General features: G+C 38.1%; 2 protein-coding genes and 1 long non-coding RNA gene across 4 annotated transcripts in view; 2 read left to right on the top strand and 1 right to left on the bottom strand.

The window, feature by feature from the left end:
• Positions 1-6,085: 6,085 nt before the first annotated feature.
• dlx5a (distal-less homeobox 5a) lies at positions 6,086-7,712 on the top strand. The gene is made up of 3 exons (XM_061882395.1): positions 6,086-6,665; positions 6,856-7,040; positions 7,197-7,712. Exons 1-3 carry the CDS (start codon positions 6,314-6,316, stop codon positions 7,518-7,520), a joined length of 861 nt encoding a protein of 286 aa, XP_061738379.1. The 5' UTR covers positions 6,086-6,313; the 3' UTR covers positions 7,521-7,712.
• A 1,688-nt stretch (positions 7,713-9,400) lies between these two features.
• Positions 9,401-17,675, top strand: part of LOC133539972 (uncharacterized) — a 12,577-nt gene continuing 4,302 nt past the window's right edge. Inside the window, exon 1 of one of the 2 annotated variants that reach the window (XR_009803516.1) lies at positions 9,401-9,547. This is a non-coding gene — a long non-coding RNA (uncharacterized LOC133539972). Of the gene's footprint in view, positions 9,548-17,554 lie in introns of those variants that run through there. The other variant, XR_009803517.1, reaches the window with a different exon arrangement.
• Positions 9,627-11,188, bottom strand: dlx6a (distal-less homeobox 6a). The gene is made up of 3 exons (XM_061882396.1): positions 10,508-11,188; positions 10,171-10,364; positions 9,627-10,107 (listed from the first exon to the last, which is right to left on the bottom strand). Exons 1-3 carry the CDS (start codon positions 10,824-10,826, stop codon positions 9,868-9,870), a joined length of 753 nt encoding a protein of 250 aa, XP_061738380.1. The 5' UTR covers positions 10,827-11,188; the 3' UTR covers positions 9,627-9,867.

Below are 17,675 nucleotides of genomic sequence, written 5' to 3'. Positions count from 1 at the left end.
AGTACAGTCAAAAGAACTGCTGATCCCATCGCTACACATAGCTGTGTAGGGACTCTCGTTCACCCTATTTGCTGCTTCCCCCACGAATGTCTGCACTGTACTGTACCACGCACGCCCCCCCTCCTACTTTTTTTTCTTGGTGAACGAATTTTTTGAGCGACTCAAATTAAGGAACTGATTCTAGTGATTCAGTACAGTCAAAAGAACTGCCGATCCCATCACCACCATGTGAGACGCATGTGTATCGTTGCAAGATATAATTGATCAACAGCTACACACGTCACACTAAGGGTGGCCGTAAAAAAACTTTTAACACTGTTACAAACATGTGCCAGACTGTGAACCCAGACCAAACAAGAATGACAAATACATTTCGGGAGAACATCCGCATTGTAACTCAACACAAACACACCAGAACAATTACACAGAATCCCATGCAGACCTAACTCTTACAGGCTACAATATACACACCCCTGCTACCACCAACCCCCCACACCCCCACCCTCCCTACTTGCGTCGGTTGAGGTGTTGTATATTGTAGCCCTGCAAGGTGTTCTGGGTATTTGTTCTCTTGTGTTTAAGTTGTGTTAGGGTGCGGAAATTCTCCCAAAAAGCGTTTGTCATTCTTGTTTGGTGTGGGTTCAAAGTGTGGCGCATATTTGTAACGGTGGTAAAAGTTTTATTACGGCCACCCTTAGTGTGACGTGTATGGCTGTTGAAGAAGTACGTCTTGCAGCCACGTCCCTTGTTATGCACAAGTTACACACAAAATGATCCAGAGCCATTGGTTGTGTGATATAAAAGCATGCGCGGTGACATGTAGTAGAGCAGTAGTCTTCCTTTGGGGATGCGTGGACCCCTGGAGGTACTTGAAGGTATGCCAAGGGACATGTGAGATTTATTAAAAACATTCTATAAAACAGCAGCAATTCATAAATCCTTTACACATATGTTTATTGACTAATACTTCAATGAAAATGTAAATTCATAAACTGTGGAAAAATAATACAACAATCTAACAATCAGTGTTGACAGCTGGTCTTTTTGTGGACATGTTCCATAAATATTGATGTTAAAGATGTCTTTTTTTGGGAACAAAAGTTTAGAATTAAGTTCATGAATCTAGATGGATCTCTATTACAATCCCAAAAGAGGGCACTTTAAGTTGATGATTACTTCTATGTGTAGAAATCTTTATTTATAATTGAATCACTTGTTTATTTTTCAACAAGTTTTTTTGTAATTTTTAAATCTTTTTTTCCAAATAGTTCAAGAAAGACCACTACAAATGAGCAATATTTTGCACTGTTATACAATTTAATACATCAGAAACTGAGGACATAGTACTGTATTTCATCTCATTTTTTCAACCAAAAATGCTTTGCTCCGATTAGGGGGTGCTTGAATTAAAAAAATGTTCACAGGGAGTACATCACTGAAAAAAGGTGGAGAACCACTGTTGTAGGCAGTGCAGTCACGGCAACCCTTAATAATGTCGGCCGGGTGAAAATAGGGAAAAATTCGGGAGAATGGCTGCATCGGTAGATTGTCAGGAGGTGCACTGAAATTCATGAATCTCCCGGAAAAATTGTGAGGATTGGCAAATATGTTGCCCTGGGCGGGAAAGCCATTCATAGAAGGTGAATTCATTAAAAAGTGCACGTTAGATTTTTTTAAGAAATCTTTTCTCGCGGCCCAGCCTCACCCAGTTTTTGCATCCAGTGGCCCCCAGGTAAATTGAGTTTGAGACCCCTGGTTTAGAATAAGGAAAACAAATATTATTATTATTATTATTATTATTTTTTTTTTTTATCCAACAAAATAATACACAATAATATCATAATAATACAATTCCAATTCCAAAATCAAACCCAGCCCAGCAACATTCAGGATAGCAATCAACAGAGCAATGGAGAGGACACACAAACATGACACAAAACAATCCAAAAGTAGTCAAACAAAAATGATTAATATCAAGAACAATATCAATATTAATAGGAATTCCAACATAGCAGTGATTACAAATCCCTCATTGATATTCTCATCACAGCTTTTTATAAAGAATTAAAAATAAAAACATGAAAAAAATAACAATAGTTTTACACCTGCCTACACTTGCATCACATCTCATAAACTTGACAACACATTGTATCCAATATTTTCATGTAATAGTTAAAACAAATTTAAAATAATGGATCCCATATTCCAATACATGACTAATTATTATCTAAACTATGATCTCCATAGCTTGTGTCTACCAGTCAGTATGAGTTGGACTATCAAAATATATCCATTTTTTTAGTATTATCCTTTTTGATGATGATCGTGATGCGTATTGAAGTTAATGCATTTTTACTCTTTGATGAAACTTTACTAAATTGATGCAGAGCACTAAGAATACAAATTTGGAGTGTCATTGAGTTGTTTTCATCCATAACTCTTTTATCAATCAATCAATGTTTACTTATATAGCTCTAAATCACAAGTGTCTGAAAAGGGCTAAACAAGCCACAACGACATCCTCGGTTCAGATCCCGCATCAGGGAGAGGAACAACTCAACCCAATGGGACAATGAGAAACCTTGGATATGTTAATATACAAGGTTATAGTAACCTAATATAATATATTATAATAGTAATAACCCTGAACAATGTTAATATAAACAGTATTTTACATATTCTGTAAAATTGACCAATAAATGGTAACACCCACATTTGAGGTCCTCTCCAAAGTTTTTCATAGTCATCATTGTCACTGGCGTCCCACTGGGTGTGAGTTTTCCTTGCCCTTATGTGGGTTATTCCGAGGATGTCGTAGTCGTAGTGGTTTGTACAGTCCTTTGAGAAATATGTGATTTAGGGCTATATAAATAAACATTGATTGATTGATTGATTGATTGATGACTATAAAGTTCACAAACATAAAGAGGCAGCCCTTTGAGACACTAGTGATTTAGGGCTATATAAGTAAACATTGATTGATTGATTGATTGATCCTAGTGGGTCAGGCCAATATTTCCTTATCTCTAAACTAAAACTGGGGAAATGCTTAGAGTGTTCTGGGCTTCAGACATGATTTTATTTCAGAATTCCTTGAGAGAGAGAAAACGCCTGGTTAGGCTTTGTTTATGTAGTGTGTGCCTTCCTTGGTTTATAGCTATGTTGTTATTATGCTGTTTGTTACTTATGTATGTTATGTTGCAGCTATTTAAAGTAATGTTTTCAGTTTGTTCTAGCCCAAAATAAAATTGGCCCTTTGAAACATATCTTTGTCTTTGTGTGCTGTATGTAGACCACATGGCTTAGCAGAGTTCAGTGACGCAAATGCATGTCAAGTTGATCAACAGCTTGTATTATTCTCCAGTGCAATAACAGTACTGAAATGTAGGCTAAAAGAGCATTAAAGGGGCTTTAGAAAATAATAAATAAATAAATAAAAATAAAATAGAAGTAACTAAATAGTTACTTTTCACAGTAACCCATTACTTTGTGGTGTAAGTAACTGACTTACTTTTGAAATAAAGTAACTAGTTACTGGTTTTCAGTAACTAACACAACACTGCAAATAAAGCATCAATTATGTTTTTAAAGTCGAATTTGAGGCTCTATCATTACATTAGTTGGTTCATTTTTGGTTTTCAGGAATTTAACATTTGTCATAATAATCACAAAATGTGATGGTGAACATTTTTATTTTAACGTTTTATGGGGGAGTTTTTGTTCTGGTGTAATTGTGAATCACTCAAATGTGTTGTCTTTTTTTGTAAATCAAGTGTATTTAAAATTCTGAATACAAAAAAAGTGTATCCCTGTATATCCTTACCTTTTAAATAAGCATGCAAAATGTATAATATTCAACTTAATAATATGTCAACGAGAATGGAAATAACTTCCGGGTTGTGGAAGCCAGCGTCTAATAAGTAGGTTTATTTATTTATTTTTTACAATTTGAGCAAAAAAAAACAACAAAAAACGTTACTATGTAAATGTTAATTTACAATAGCGATAAGTTTTTTTTTTATAGCAACAGCAGTCGGCATTTGGTACACACTATTCCAGGGGTCACCAACGCGGTGCCCGCGGGGCACCAGGTAGCCCGTAAGGACCAGATGAGTCGCCCGCTGGCCTGCTCTAAAAACAGCTCAAATAGCAGCACTTACCAGTGAGCTGCCTCTATTTTTTTTTTTTTTTTTACTAGCAAGCTGATCTCGCTTTGCTCGACATTTTTTATTTTAAGAGACACAACACTCAAATAGAATTTGAAAATCCAAGAAAATATTTTAAAGACTTGGTCTTCACTTGTTTGAATAAATTCATTTATTTATTTTTACTTTGCTACTTATAAGTTTCAGAAAGATAATTTTAGACAAAAAATACAACCTTAAAAATGATTTTAGGATTTTTAAACACATATACCTTTTTACCTTTTAAATTTCTTCCTCTTCTTTCCTGACAATTTAAATTAATGTTCAAGTACTTTTTTATGGTAAAGAATAATAAATACATTTTAATTTAATTCTTCATTTTAGCTTCTGTTTTTTCGACAAAAGATATTTGTGAAATATTTCTTCAAACTTATTATGACTAAAATTCCCAAAAATTATTCGGGCAAATCTAGAAAATCGGTAGAATCAATTTTTTATTCTGGAAAATCTAGAAGAAATAATGATTTGTCTTTGTTAGACATATAGCTTGGTCCAATTTGTTATATATTCTAACAAAGTGCAGATTGGATTTTAACCCATTTAAAAAATGTCATAAAAATTCTAAAATTAATCCTAATCAGGAAAAATTACTAATGATAAATTATAAATGATAAATGGGTTGTACTTGTATAGCGCTTTCCTACCTTCAAGGTACTCAAAGCGCTTTGACATTACTTCCACATTTACCCATTCACACACACATTCACACACACTGATGGAGGGAGCTGCAATGCAAGGCGCCAACCAGCACCCATCAGGAGCAAGGGTGAAGTGTCTTGCTCAGGACACAACGGACGTGACGAGGTTGGTACTAGGTGGGATTTGAACCAGGGACCCTCGGGTTGCGCACGGCCACTCTTCCACTGCGCCACGCCGTGATGTTCCTTAAATTCTTTTTTTTATTTTTTCAAAAAGATTCGAATTAGCTTGTTTTTCTCTTCATAATTTTCGGTTGAATTTTGAATTTTAAAGAGTCCAAATTGAAGATAAACTATATTTCAAAATTAAATTTTCTTTTTTTTCGTGTTTTCTCCTCTTTTAAGTCGTTCAATTAAGTGTTTTTTTCATAATTTATTATCTACAAAATACCTTCCGTAAGAGGAAAAAAAATGTACGACGGAATGACAGACAGAAGTACTCATTTTTTTTTATATACATAGATTGATTAATTAAAGGTAAATTGAGCAAATGGGCTATTTCTGGCAATTTATTTAAATGTGTATCAAACTGGTAGCTCTTCGCATTAATCAGTACCCAAAAAGTAGCTCTTGGTTTCAAAAAGGTAGGTGACCCCTGCACTATTTGTTATGAATAAACTGAACTAAACTCGGCATGGACAGCTAATATTTTTGCCTGTTAGCGCATACATCACGCCTGAAGTGAAACTTGAATTCAACTTTTAATATCCGTTATGTTTCAATTGTATTTCAAATTTGTGCTTAGATTTCACCACATCCGGGTACTTAGGTCGACTTTGTCATGCGTTTTTTCATATGTAGTTACACAATTATACCACTGAGCGTCGCTGTTGACCACTTAATGCTAGCAGTATTTTCTTGTGCTGGCACCAGGAAATGCATCAACATTGACGCACAAACATCGATTAAAATATTTGGATGTGTTTAGTGTGTTTAAAACGGTTGCATGGTCATTTGAACTTGCGTTGTGGCTTACCAAATTATAATACAGATGTATATCAATGTGTTTTACATTGAAAACACACACTAATAATATGCTTTATTGTTAAAGATAAGTTTTTGTGTATAAACAATGCCGTACGTCTAGTAGCAACCGCTTTAATTGATTCCACACTGCACATTACCGGGTGATTCCCCGCCTATAAGGAAGCCAGCAGTGTGAATTGGGTGTAGCTGAGTCTGTGTGCGCCCTGGCCAATGGAACCAGATCCTCCCTGCAGTGCGTAAGCGGGCGTTTAGGATTTAACCAAGTCTTTGCTGCGCGCCTGGCTGCAGTCTTCACCAGAGCCCGACGACCTGAGACTATTTCCACAATGCCTGTGTAGTTTCCATTCTGGAGCCAATCTGCATCAATTTGTTAGTTGTTTTTTTTTACTCATTGACATTTAAAAAAGACTTCCCTTGAGAACTATGACTGGAGTATTCGACCGGAGAATCCCGAGTGTGAAACCAGCAGATTTCCAGAATTCTTTCCAGCTTTCCACCATGCATCATCCGTCTCAGGAATCTCCTACTTTACCCGAGTCCACCGCCACGGATTCTGGCTACTATAGTCCTGTCGCTGGAGTCTCTCACGGCTACTGCTCGCCGACTTCCACCTCATACGGAAAGCCGCTCAATGCGTACCAGTACCAGTACCCGACCGTAAACGGATCCGCTGGAAGTTTCCCGACCAAGGCTTACACAGACTACAGCTCGTACACCACCCCCGTTTACCACCAGTATGCTGGTTCTTACAGCAGACCTCAACTGAGTCCGCAAGGTTAGATCATGCATTCTGAATGTTTGGATTTTTCCAGAAATGCATTTAAATTACATCAAATGTTATTCGTTTTTTTAATATATTTGTTATGTTTGTAGTAAGAACAAAGGTGCTGTTATTGTAAGCTCGTATGCAGTTTTTTTTAATCCTTGTTGGTTTTTGTATGTATTTATTCATTTATTTTTTACAGAAAAGGACATTGCGGAACCTGAGGTTAGGATGGTCAACGGAAAGCCGAAAAAAGTGAGGAAACCTCGGACGATTTACTCCAGTTTCCAACTGGCCGCCCTGCAGAGACGGTTCCAGAACACCCAGTACTTGGCCCTGCCCGAGAGAGCCGAACTGGCCGCTTCCCTTGGTCTCACGCAAACACAGGTAGGCTTTTTTTTTATTGCAATTGAATTTTGACATTTTTTTGCTGATTTGAAAGAACAAAAAAACCCAACAATAATTCAAGCGCTGCGTGGGTATAATATTATCCTAATGTTTGCAATCCATCCTAACGTTCTTCATTTTCTTGCCGCGTTCCAGGTGAAAATATGGTTCCAGAACAGGCGTTCTAAAATGAAGAAGATCATGAAAAACGGCGAGCTTCCACCGGAACACAGTCCGAGCTCCAGCGACCCCATGGCGTGCAACTCCCCACAGTCCCCGGCGGTGTGGGACACACACGGGCCCTCCAGGCCCCACAACCTCCAGCCCCAAAACATCATCAACACGTCGGCCTCGAATTTTTTGGAAAGCTCGGGGTCTTGGTACACCGCCTCAACCGGCACCTCGGTGCAGGCCTCCCACTTGCAGAGCCCGAACTCTATACAACACTCTTTGGCTCTCGGACCCGGGACGTTATACTGAAAAAAAAACAAAAAAAACAAAAAAAAATGTTAATTTCACTTTTTGTTGGAAAAAAAAACTTCTATGGACTCGTGTTGACATTTCAGGGGAATATGCAATGTATTTGGCAGTCCTAGAAGACAAGGTGTAAAATGTGTAAATGTGTGCATGTAATTTATTGCATTTTGGAAGACTATTAAACGTTTAAATGGAGCGACCTTTCTCTTCCCTTATTTACTCAGAACAATCCTGCACAGACATAAATAATAATATTAAAAGTGGTTTTCATGCTAAAAATCACATTTTTTTCACCCCACACATAAAATGTTTACAGAAAAATATACTTTTATATTAAATAAAGCACATTTCCTACATAAATCCAAAATGTGTTTTGAAATAAAGAAAAGAAGGAAAACGTGTTTTTTCCCCTCGCACCCCCCACAATGAAAGGCTTTGAATGGCAGAAAGGGGGCGAGCACGCCCAATCCACATTCCTAGGGGGAGGGGGGGTGTATGTGGCTCCGGAGCTCCAGCCACGCGAGCCCACCTTCCGAGCCTGGTCCGTCTCTCGCCGTGTTATTAGCGGCCACCGTGACGACCGCTAAACAAACCTTGCCACTTACAAGAACCCGTGAAAAAAAAAACAACAACCAAAAAACCGGGTGCGTTTCCTTGCACATGCGCACAAGGGGCGAACCTTCCGAATCCACCTGACACGCGTGCACGTCTTGTAACCCACGCAATGAAATCATGCACGTTTCCACTCTTATATGGAGAGCGAGCGTTTATTGCTATTTTCCACTCCCACCACCCCTGCCTGTTTTTTGGTGCAAAATTTTGGGGTAGAAAAAGAGTCCATTTTACTGGACAGCTACTCCACAATAATTATTCCCCGTGCAGGATTATAGTGGCCCCCATTATCATAATCTGGACATTGACAATTACCTATAATTTGCAAAGATGCGCACGGTTCTTGATTGCAGAGAGCCTTTTTCTTTTTTTCCCCCCCCACCATCTCTCTTCGCTCTCCCATCACTAAACAGTGACAGTAATAACAGCTAATTTTGCAGGCAATATATAAGCGCCTCTCGCCGGTGCGCAAACACTTTTCCCGTGCACCTGGATTTGCTTACCATCGCCCGGCATGCGGCAGTTTTTTTTATTTTTTAGAAGGTTTGACAAATAAGGTAAGCTTATGTTGACCTCATATTCTACATTTATTTGGTGGAATGTTTATTTTGTTCTGTGACAGGTTCGTTGTGTCACATTAAGTTTGCAGTTGTGCAGCATTTGATATCATTTATTTATTTTTCCAAGTACCATTTATTACAGAGCAGAAACACTTTTTTAGTCATAAAGCCTGGTGCTGTTGTTTTTTTTAAGTGCATGTCATCCGCATTGCTCAAATGAAATGTTTTATTTGTGATATTTGTGCAGTCTCGTTGATGTTTACCCGCGTTTGCATGCTTGCATGGGCCAGACAGGGCCCCCCAGTGTGTGTGCGTGGGTGCGTGCGTGTACTTTGCATGCAGGTATAGCCTGAATGCACACCAGCGGGACATCACGATTTTTTGACAGCTGCATTTTCACATAATATCCCCTGCACCAGGCGCTCCCCTTCTCGGCAATTTGTATATGAATACGGGAATAATTCCCCCCCTTTTGTTCCATCCGCGCTCCATCCAAAGCAAAATAAAGATGCCTTTTTAGTATTAAAGTGGTGGAAAATTACAGGTAATTATCTTTGACGGTAAAAACGCTGTAATCAGCGGGGCTACATCAAAAAATTACCCTAATTATGCCCGCATTTCTGAGAAAAGACTGGAGGGGTGGGGGAAGGCTCGCTTGGATAAAAAGCCACAAATTGTCCCAAATATCTCCTTTATATTGAACGCCGCTGCAGCTGCCGCTTTGTTCCGCATCGATCCCGCGGAGCTTTGGCATTGAGGCGCCCGCACTAGGCCGCGGGGACGGGAGCAAACATGTCGTCAATACGCGCAGTAATTGGGGCGAAGGTGGCAAAGAAGGGCCGGAGCTGCAGCTTCAGGGTAAGTTTCATTTCCTGCCTTTCCAAATCCCGCAGCCCGAAATGCACAAAAAAAAAAGAAAAAAAAGTATTTGTCTGCATGCGATGTTGGCCCAATATGAGCCTGCTTGTTTTGATTTTATTGGTTTGTTTCAAAAGCCACACACAGACAGAACATAAAAAGATATGTACACGTTATATTTACAAACACATGTCCTCTGCAGTGGACATGGTGTCAGCACGCAAATGTCCACTGTAGTGGACGCCAATAACGAACATGACTACAAAAAAAAAAAAAATCAAAAAAAAAAATCCCCCGTTCCCAAATGGTCCCAGGTGAGTCTATCTCTGCATGGAGTCCTGGTGCGGGGATGAGTACCAGTGGGAGTACCCCGGCATGTAGCCGTTGGCCGCCATGTTTACTCCTTTGGACGAGGCCGAGACGTCCCATATCGGAGGGATGGAGGGGGACCGCGGGGACAGGTTCATGGAGCCCGGCATGGGGTCGCTCTCGTGCGGGTTGCCGCCTTGCTTGAGCAGCTTCTTGAACTTTGACCTCTTGTTCTGGAACCAGATCTTGACCTGCGCGGAACACAAGGGATTTAGCGCGCTGCACTGTGCGTGCGTGCGTGCGTGCGTGCGTACCTGGGTTTGCGTCAGCCCCAAAGAGGCCGCCAGCTCGGCTCGTTCCGGTAAAGCGAGGTACTGGGTTTGCTGGAAGCGATGGTTGAGCGCTTGGAGCTGCAAGCTGGAGTAGATGGTCCTGGGTTTGCGGATCTTTTTGCCTTTGCCGTTAAAACGAATCTCCCCGTTTTCGATCACTGTCGTTTTCTGCTGCTCTGCAACAAAAAGAGCGGCGGTTATTATTCATACACCGGCTATTTCCCCCCTCCCCCCTTGCTAGCGACATGTCCGTGCGATGCTATAACGACAAGGAGGTGTTTGCGTTCTGGGTGGCTTTTACGCACGACGGCTGTCTTACCTGCGCCGTCCAGCCGCGTCTGTCCCCCCGTGTTGGTGTGGTACGAAGGCAGGTATGGGCTGTGGTGCGGGTGGCTGACGTACGGGTAGGCTAGCGAGCGGTTGTAGGTGTTGCCGGCCGGGTAGGCGCCGCCGCCACCGCCGCTGTTGTCTTGCTGCTGGTGGTGCGAGCCCGAGTGGAGGCAGTGCAGAGGGTAATGTGCGCCCGCCATCGACGGCGAGCTCTGCTGAGAGTGGGACTGCTGGCCAAACTCCATGAACGCAGACTTGGACGAATCCTGAGCCTCCAGACCGTCAGCCATCGTAGTCATGGTCATCATCGAATTTTCCTGCCTTGAGAGCACTCTCCCTCCTCTCTCTCAAGACCAGAACAAAAATATCTGACGCCTTTCTCCCCTCCTCCTCCTTCTCCTTCTCCTGATGCCGCTCTCCGTCTTACCCCGGAACGGCGCGTCCTAAAGTCCCCGAGGCGCGATTCTGCAGCCAAAGTCAGCGATGAGCTGGGAGATTTTTTTTACTGTTAAAATTGCGCCCTTGCTCGCAGACTTGGTGCAGACGCTACAAGTAAAATGGTTTGTCTCCAGAGGGCAGCGCCTTCCTATTGGTCATTCTCGTCGACGTCATCGTGCAAAGGCTGTGCGCGCTTTGCAAGGGAGACTTGAGCTGGAGTTAACCCACCTTACCAGCTCCTACGAGGACGACGGGGGGAAGAATATAGGGTGGGAAAGACGCCTAATTCCCACAGACAAGCTGAGCCGCTCGGAATGGCCCTGTCGCTTTTCAGCCCCCCCCCCCCCTCCAACCCCCCACCCCCCCTCCAACCCAAACACCCAAATTACGCATTACACACCATGCAAAATGCACATCCAAATAATCAACCATCAGTGTGTATGCTGGTTTATTCGTCCTCGGAACGATATATATATATATATATATAGAATTTAAAAAAAACATTTTTTTTTAGGAATCGAATTTGAAAGAAATGGTATTCATCTCATGTACACCCCTAATTGAAAAGTGACATCCAAATCCCCATGCTTACTTATTCATAATTTTCAAAAAACGATAAAAAAAACCCAATGTATATATATTTCAATTAACTACAAAGGGTATGTATCTATCTTGATTCTAAATCAATTTAAATTTTATATATATATATTTATATATATATATATATATATATATATACACATATATACATTTAAACCTTTTTTTCCTTTTGTTTTTACGTGATATATGCTCTAAGTCTCACGTTACACACCGTGCAGGGAGAACATTATTTTAATGAAGCCTCAATATGTTCATGTTCATCTTTTCATCCTCGGAATCATTCAACGGGAGGAAGTCACCAACATGATGTAAAAAAACAAACAAAAAATCCAACCTATTTAAAAAATATTTTAACTGACTATAAAAATCGATTCGCATCTGAATCGCGATTCTTATTCATTCAAATTGATAATTTTAAAGACACAATAATGAAAATAAATACAAATATATGTATTTACGCTTTTCAGCTCATCTGTGCCCCAAATTAGCACCAAGCAGCATGCAGAATGTACATTATTAATAAGTATTTTCATATATCTGACTCTTTCTGAAAGGTGTCAATGTGCTAATACGTAAAAATACAACAACCAATTAGTCGAATTTTTCAACGAAGGATGATCAAAAAATGTGATTCTGATTTATGCAGATTCTAAATCCATTCATAATTTTCAAGAACCAAATACAATTTGGGGAGAGAGATTTCTGATTCGTGGAAGAAAAAAAAATTAAGAATCGATTTTGTGAAAATAAGTTTTTTAGGTAATTTTGGTGCTTTCAGTAACCTGTATTGAAAAGGTTTTATTTAATGCTGTCAAAAATAATCATTCAGCAGGTGATTAATTACAAAAAAATCATCTCTTTTATCCTGGCATTTATTCTGAGCATAATGCTCTCTTACCTTATAGCTAATGTTCGTAATCCTTAAATAAATGTCATGCATTCAAGTAAAACATTTGAAAAATTATTCGTGTACAACATTCTGACTACAAAAATGCATTTATATATATATGTATATATATATATATATATATATATATATATATATATATATATATATATATACAATTCATTCAAAATAAGCAAGTGCTGTGATCAAACACAATTAATCCCAATTCAATGTGTGATAAACCTGATTTTAAAAAATAAAAGTTTTTATGACCTGCAACCTGTTTTGAAAAGGTTCTATTTGTCTGTCAAAAAACAAACAAGTTAACACATGTGGTTAATCGCAGAAAATATTGCATTAATCTTGTACAGTTGAAAATTAATCACATAATTTATTTTGAGTCCACAAGCTCCTTTGGAGAAAATAAATGTCATGCATTCGACTTAAACATTTAAACTAATTCATGTACAATATTCTAACAATAAAATTGCATGTGTTCAAATATTGGTTGTTTAATTTACCTTAAATGAGCAATTAAATTATTGTGATTAATCATGATTAATGCAAATTCATAAGTGTGATTAACCTGATATATATATATTTTTTTTTTATGAAGGTTGTGTTTTGAATAATCAATAACGGTGAGTTTACTCATGTGATTAATCACAAAAAAGAAAAAATTAATTATATATAATTGTCGATTAATCTCAAAAATTATTTGAAGTGTATTGCTCCCTGGAGCAAATAAGTGTAGTGCAAAAAACATTTAAACATATTCCTGGGGTCCTTTTTTAGGTTCATTTAAAATACATAATCAAGTAATTTACTGTGACTAATCATGATTAATCCTTATTCATAAGTGTGAATAACCTGATTAAAAAAGAGACACTTTTATGACCTGGTTAACCTGTTTTGAAAAGTTTTTTTGGGGTTAATTAATGTGATTTATCACAGAAGAATATTGAATTCATCATGTACAGTCGCAGAATAATCACACTAATTATCGTGAGCATACATGCCCCTTTATCTTATAACGGGCAGTAAATAAATGTAATACATACAGGTAAAACATGTCTAAAAAATTATTTTAGGTCAATTTAAATAATCAACTAATTTACTGTGATTAATTAGGATTAATCACAATCAAATGTGTGATTAATCTGAGGAAAAAAATAATCATTAGACAGCAGCGGTAGTTTAATTATTTTATTGGGAGAAGAAGTTGAATTTAATGATGAGTTATGGCCATCCCAGAAAATTATGTTGGATTCACAACATTTCAATTGACTGGAAATCTAACCTGACAATTGTGCATCCGGCAGAAATATTTCAAAATGATTGTTGCCGGTGATATATGAAATCATTAGAATCATATCAAGAAGAACTGTGCCATGCAAGGCTTCCAATATTCGACCCATAATATGATACAATAGAATAAGCGGCAGAAAATGGATGGATGGATAATATAAATAATATAATAGTTGTATATAACATAATAGTATAGCTAATATTTGACCCATAAGTCATATGGTTAGAATAATGTCAAGAACAAGTTTGTCATGCAAGGCCTCCAATATTTGACCCATAATTTATATATATATATATATATATATATATATATATATATATATATATATATATATATATATATATATATATATATATAGTTCACATAATAGTTGACCCAATATTTGACCCATAAGTCAAAAAGAAGTGTGAAATGCAAGGCCAATATTTGACCCTTACTATATATATATATATATATATATATATATATATATATATATATATATATATATATATATATATATATATATATATATATATATATATATGGCTTCACGGTGGCAGAGGGGTTAGTGCGTCTGCCTCACAATAAGAAGTTCCTGCAGTCCTGGGTTCAAATCCAGGCTCGGGATCTTTCTGTGTGGAGTTTGCATGTTCTCCCCGTGAATGCGTGGGTTCCCTCCGGGTACTCCGGCTTCCTCCCACTTCCAAAGACATGCACCTGGGGATAGGTTGATTGGCAACACTAAATTGGCCCTAGTGTGTGAATGTGAGTGTGAATGTTGTTTGTCTATCTGTGTTGGCCCTGCGATGAGGTGGCGACTTGTCCAGGGTGTACCCCGCCTTCCGCCCGTTGTAGCTGAGATAGGCGCCAGCGCCCCCCGCGACCCCGAAAGGGAATAAGCGGTAGAAAATGGATGGATGGATATATATATATATATATATATATATATATATATATATATATATACACACACACATACACACACACATACATACATATATATAAATATATACAAACCCTGTTTCCATATGGGATGGGAAATTGTGTTGGATGTAAATATAAACGGAATACAACGATTTGCAAATAATTTTCAACCCATATTCAATTGAATATGCTACGAAGACAACATATTCGAAGTTAAAACTGATAAACATTTTTTTTTGCAAATACTCGTTAACTGTAGAATTTGATTCCAGCAACACGTGGCTAAGAATTTGGGAAAGGTGGCAATAGATACTGATAAAGTTGAGAAATACTCATCAAACACTTATTTGGAACATCTCGCTGGTGTGCAGGCTAATTGGGAAGACGTGGGTGCCATGATTGGGTATAAAAGCAGCTTCCATGAAATGCTAAGCAATTCACAAACAAGGATGGGGCGAGGGTCACCAATTTGTAAGTAAATTGTCGAACAGTTTTAGAACGACATTTCTAAACAAACCATTGCAAGGATTTTAGGGATTTTACCAGCTATGGTTCGTAAAATCATCAAAAGGTTCAGAAAATCTGGAGAAATCACTTCACATAAGCGATAATATTACGGACCTTTGATCCCTCAGGCGGTACTGCATCAAAAACCGACACTAGAGTGTAGAGGATATCACCACATGGGCTCAGGAACACTTCCTAAAACCACTGTCAGTAACTACAGTTGGTTGCTACATCTGTAAGAGCAAGTTAAAACTCTACTATGCAGAGCGAAATCCATTTATGAACAACACCAAGGAACGCCGCCGGCTTCGCTGGGCCCGAGCTCATCTAAGATGTACTGATGCAAAGTGGAAAAGTGTTCTGTGGTCTGATGAGTCCACATTTCCAATTATATTTGGAAAATGTGGATGTGGTGTCCTCCGGAACCAAGAGGAAAATAACCATCCGGATTGTTATAGGCGCAAAGTTCAAAAGCCAGCATCTGTGATGGTATGTGTGTGTATAAGTGACCAAGGCATGAGCAATTTACACATCTGTGAAGGCACCATTAATGCAGAAAGGTCCATATAGGTTTTGGAGCAAAATATGTTGTCATCCAACCAACGTTATCATGGACGTCCCTGCTTATTTCAGCAAAACAATGCCAAGCCACGTGTTACAACAGCGTGGCTTCATAGTAAAAGAGTGCGGGTACTTTCCTGGCGCACCTGCAGTCCAAAAATGTCTCCCATCAAAAATTTGTGGCGCATTATGGAGCGTAAAATACGACAGCGGAGACCCCGAACTGTTTGAACGACTGAAGCTCTACATAAAACAAGAATGGGAAAGAATTCCACTTTCAAAGCTTCAACAATTATTTTCCTCAGTTCCCAAACGTTTCTTGAGTGTTGTTAAAATAAAATGTGATGTAACACAGTGGTGAACATGCCCTTTCCCAACTACTTTGGCACGTGTTGCAGCCATGAAATTCTAAGTTACTGTAATTATAATTTGCAAAAAAAAATCAAGTTTATGAATTTAAACATCCAATATCTTGTTTTCAAGAGTGCATTCAACTAAATATGGGTTGAAACGGATTTGCTAATCATTGTATTCCGTTTATAGTTACATCTCACACAATTTCCCAACTCATTTGGAAACGGGGTTTGTATATATATATATATATATATATATATATATATATACACAAACACATATATAATATTTATATAATATTTGACCCATATTTCACATATAAGAAATAGTTGGAATCATATCAAGAAGAAGTGTGACATGCAAAGCCTTCTATATTTGACCCTTACTTTATTTAATATAATATATATAATATAATAGTTACATAATAGTTGACCCATAATATTTGACCACATATAAGAAATAGTTAGTATAACATCAAGAAGTAGTGTGATATGCAAGGCCTCCAACATTTGACCAATTCGATAATATAATAGTTGACTCAATATGTGACCCATAATATTTGACCCATATGTCAAATATAAAAAATAGTTAGAATAATATCAAGAAGTGTGACATGCAAGGCCTCCAATATTTGACCCATAATATAAAATATGTAATAAAATAGTTACATAATAGCTGACCCATAACATTTGACCCATATGTTTCATATAAGAAATAGTTACAATAACATCATGAAGTATAGTGACATGCAAGGCCTCCAATATATGACCCATAATATAATGTATGTAATATAATTGTTACATGATATTTGACCCATAATATAAAATATGTAATATAAATAGTTACATAATAGTTGAGCCAATATTTGGCCCATACTATTTGACTCATATTTCACATATAAAAAATAGTTACAATACTATCAAGAAGAAGTGTGATATACAAGGCCTTCAATATATGACCCATAATATAATGTATATAATATGATAGTTACATGATATTTGACCAATAATATATCATATAATTGTTACATAATAGTTGACCCAATATTTGACCCATACTATTTGACCCATATGTCAAATATAAAAAATAGTTACAATAATATCAAGAAGAAGTGTGAGCTGCAAGGGTTTCAATATTCGACCCATAATATAATGTATAGGATATAATAATTACATAATATTTGACCCATATTATTTGACCCATAAGTCACATTTGCAGTCGCAGAAGAAAACAAGCATTAAAATCCCACTGAGCTCGTGCACGTGCTGGCGCTGCATTAAATAAGGCCATCAAATACTGTAATTACGTTCAGGCAGGTAGCACCGAGACCTATTTGATTAGCGGCCACACTTTGGTCCAAAATGTAGAACAATTGTCGCTAATGACGGTGCGCTGCATTTATTTTGGATGGAGGGGGAGGAGGGGGGGGGGGGGGGGGGTGCAAGCGCGGCATAAAATGTCGCATAAATGATACTGTAATTACACCTCAATTATCCTCTTCTCAAGAAGGCAGCCTTGACTTTCACTTTTCTTTCCGCACAGCCTTGCTATTATCGTCACCTCGCGGTTGTTATTTACTTTGCGCGCCGCTTAAAA

This window comes from Nerophis ophidion, linkage group LG21 (assembly GCF_033978795.1).
Source record: "Nerophis ophidion isolate RoL-2023_Sa linkage group LG21, RoL_Noph_v1.0, whole genome shotgun sequence".
NCBI lineage: Eukaryota > Metazoa > Chordata > Actinopteri > Syngnathiformes > Syngnathidae > Nerophis > Nerophis ophidion.
The sequence above is the reverse complement of the archived record's forward strand: the minus strand, read 5'-3'. Positions and strand labels throughout refer to the sequence as shown.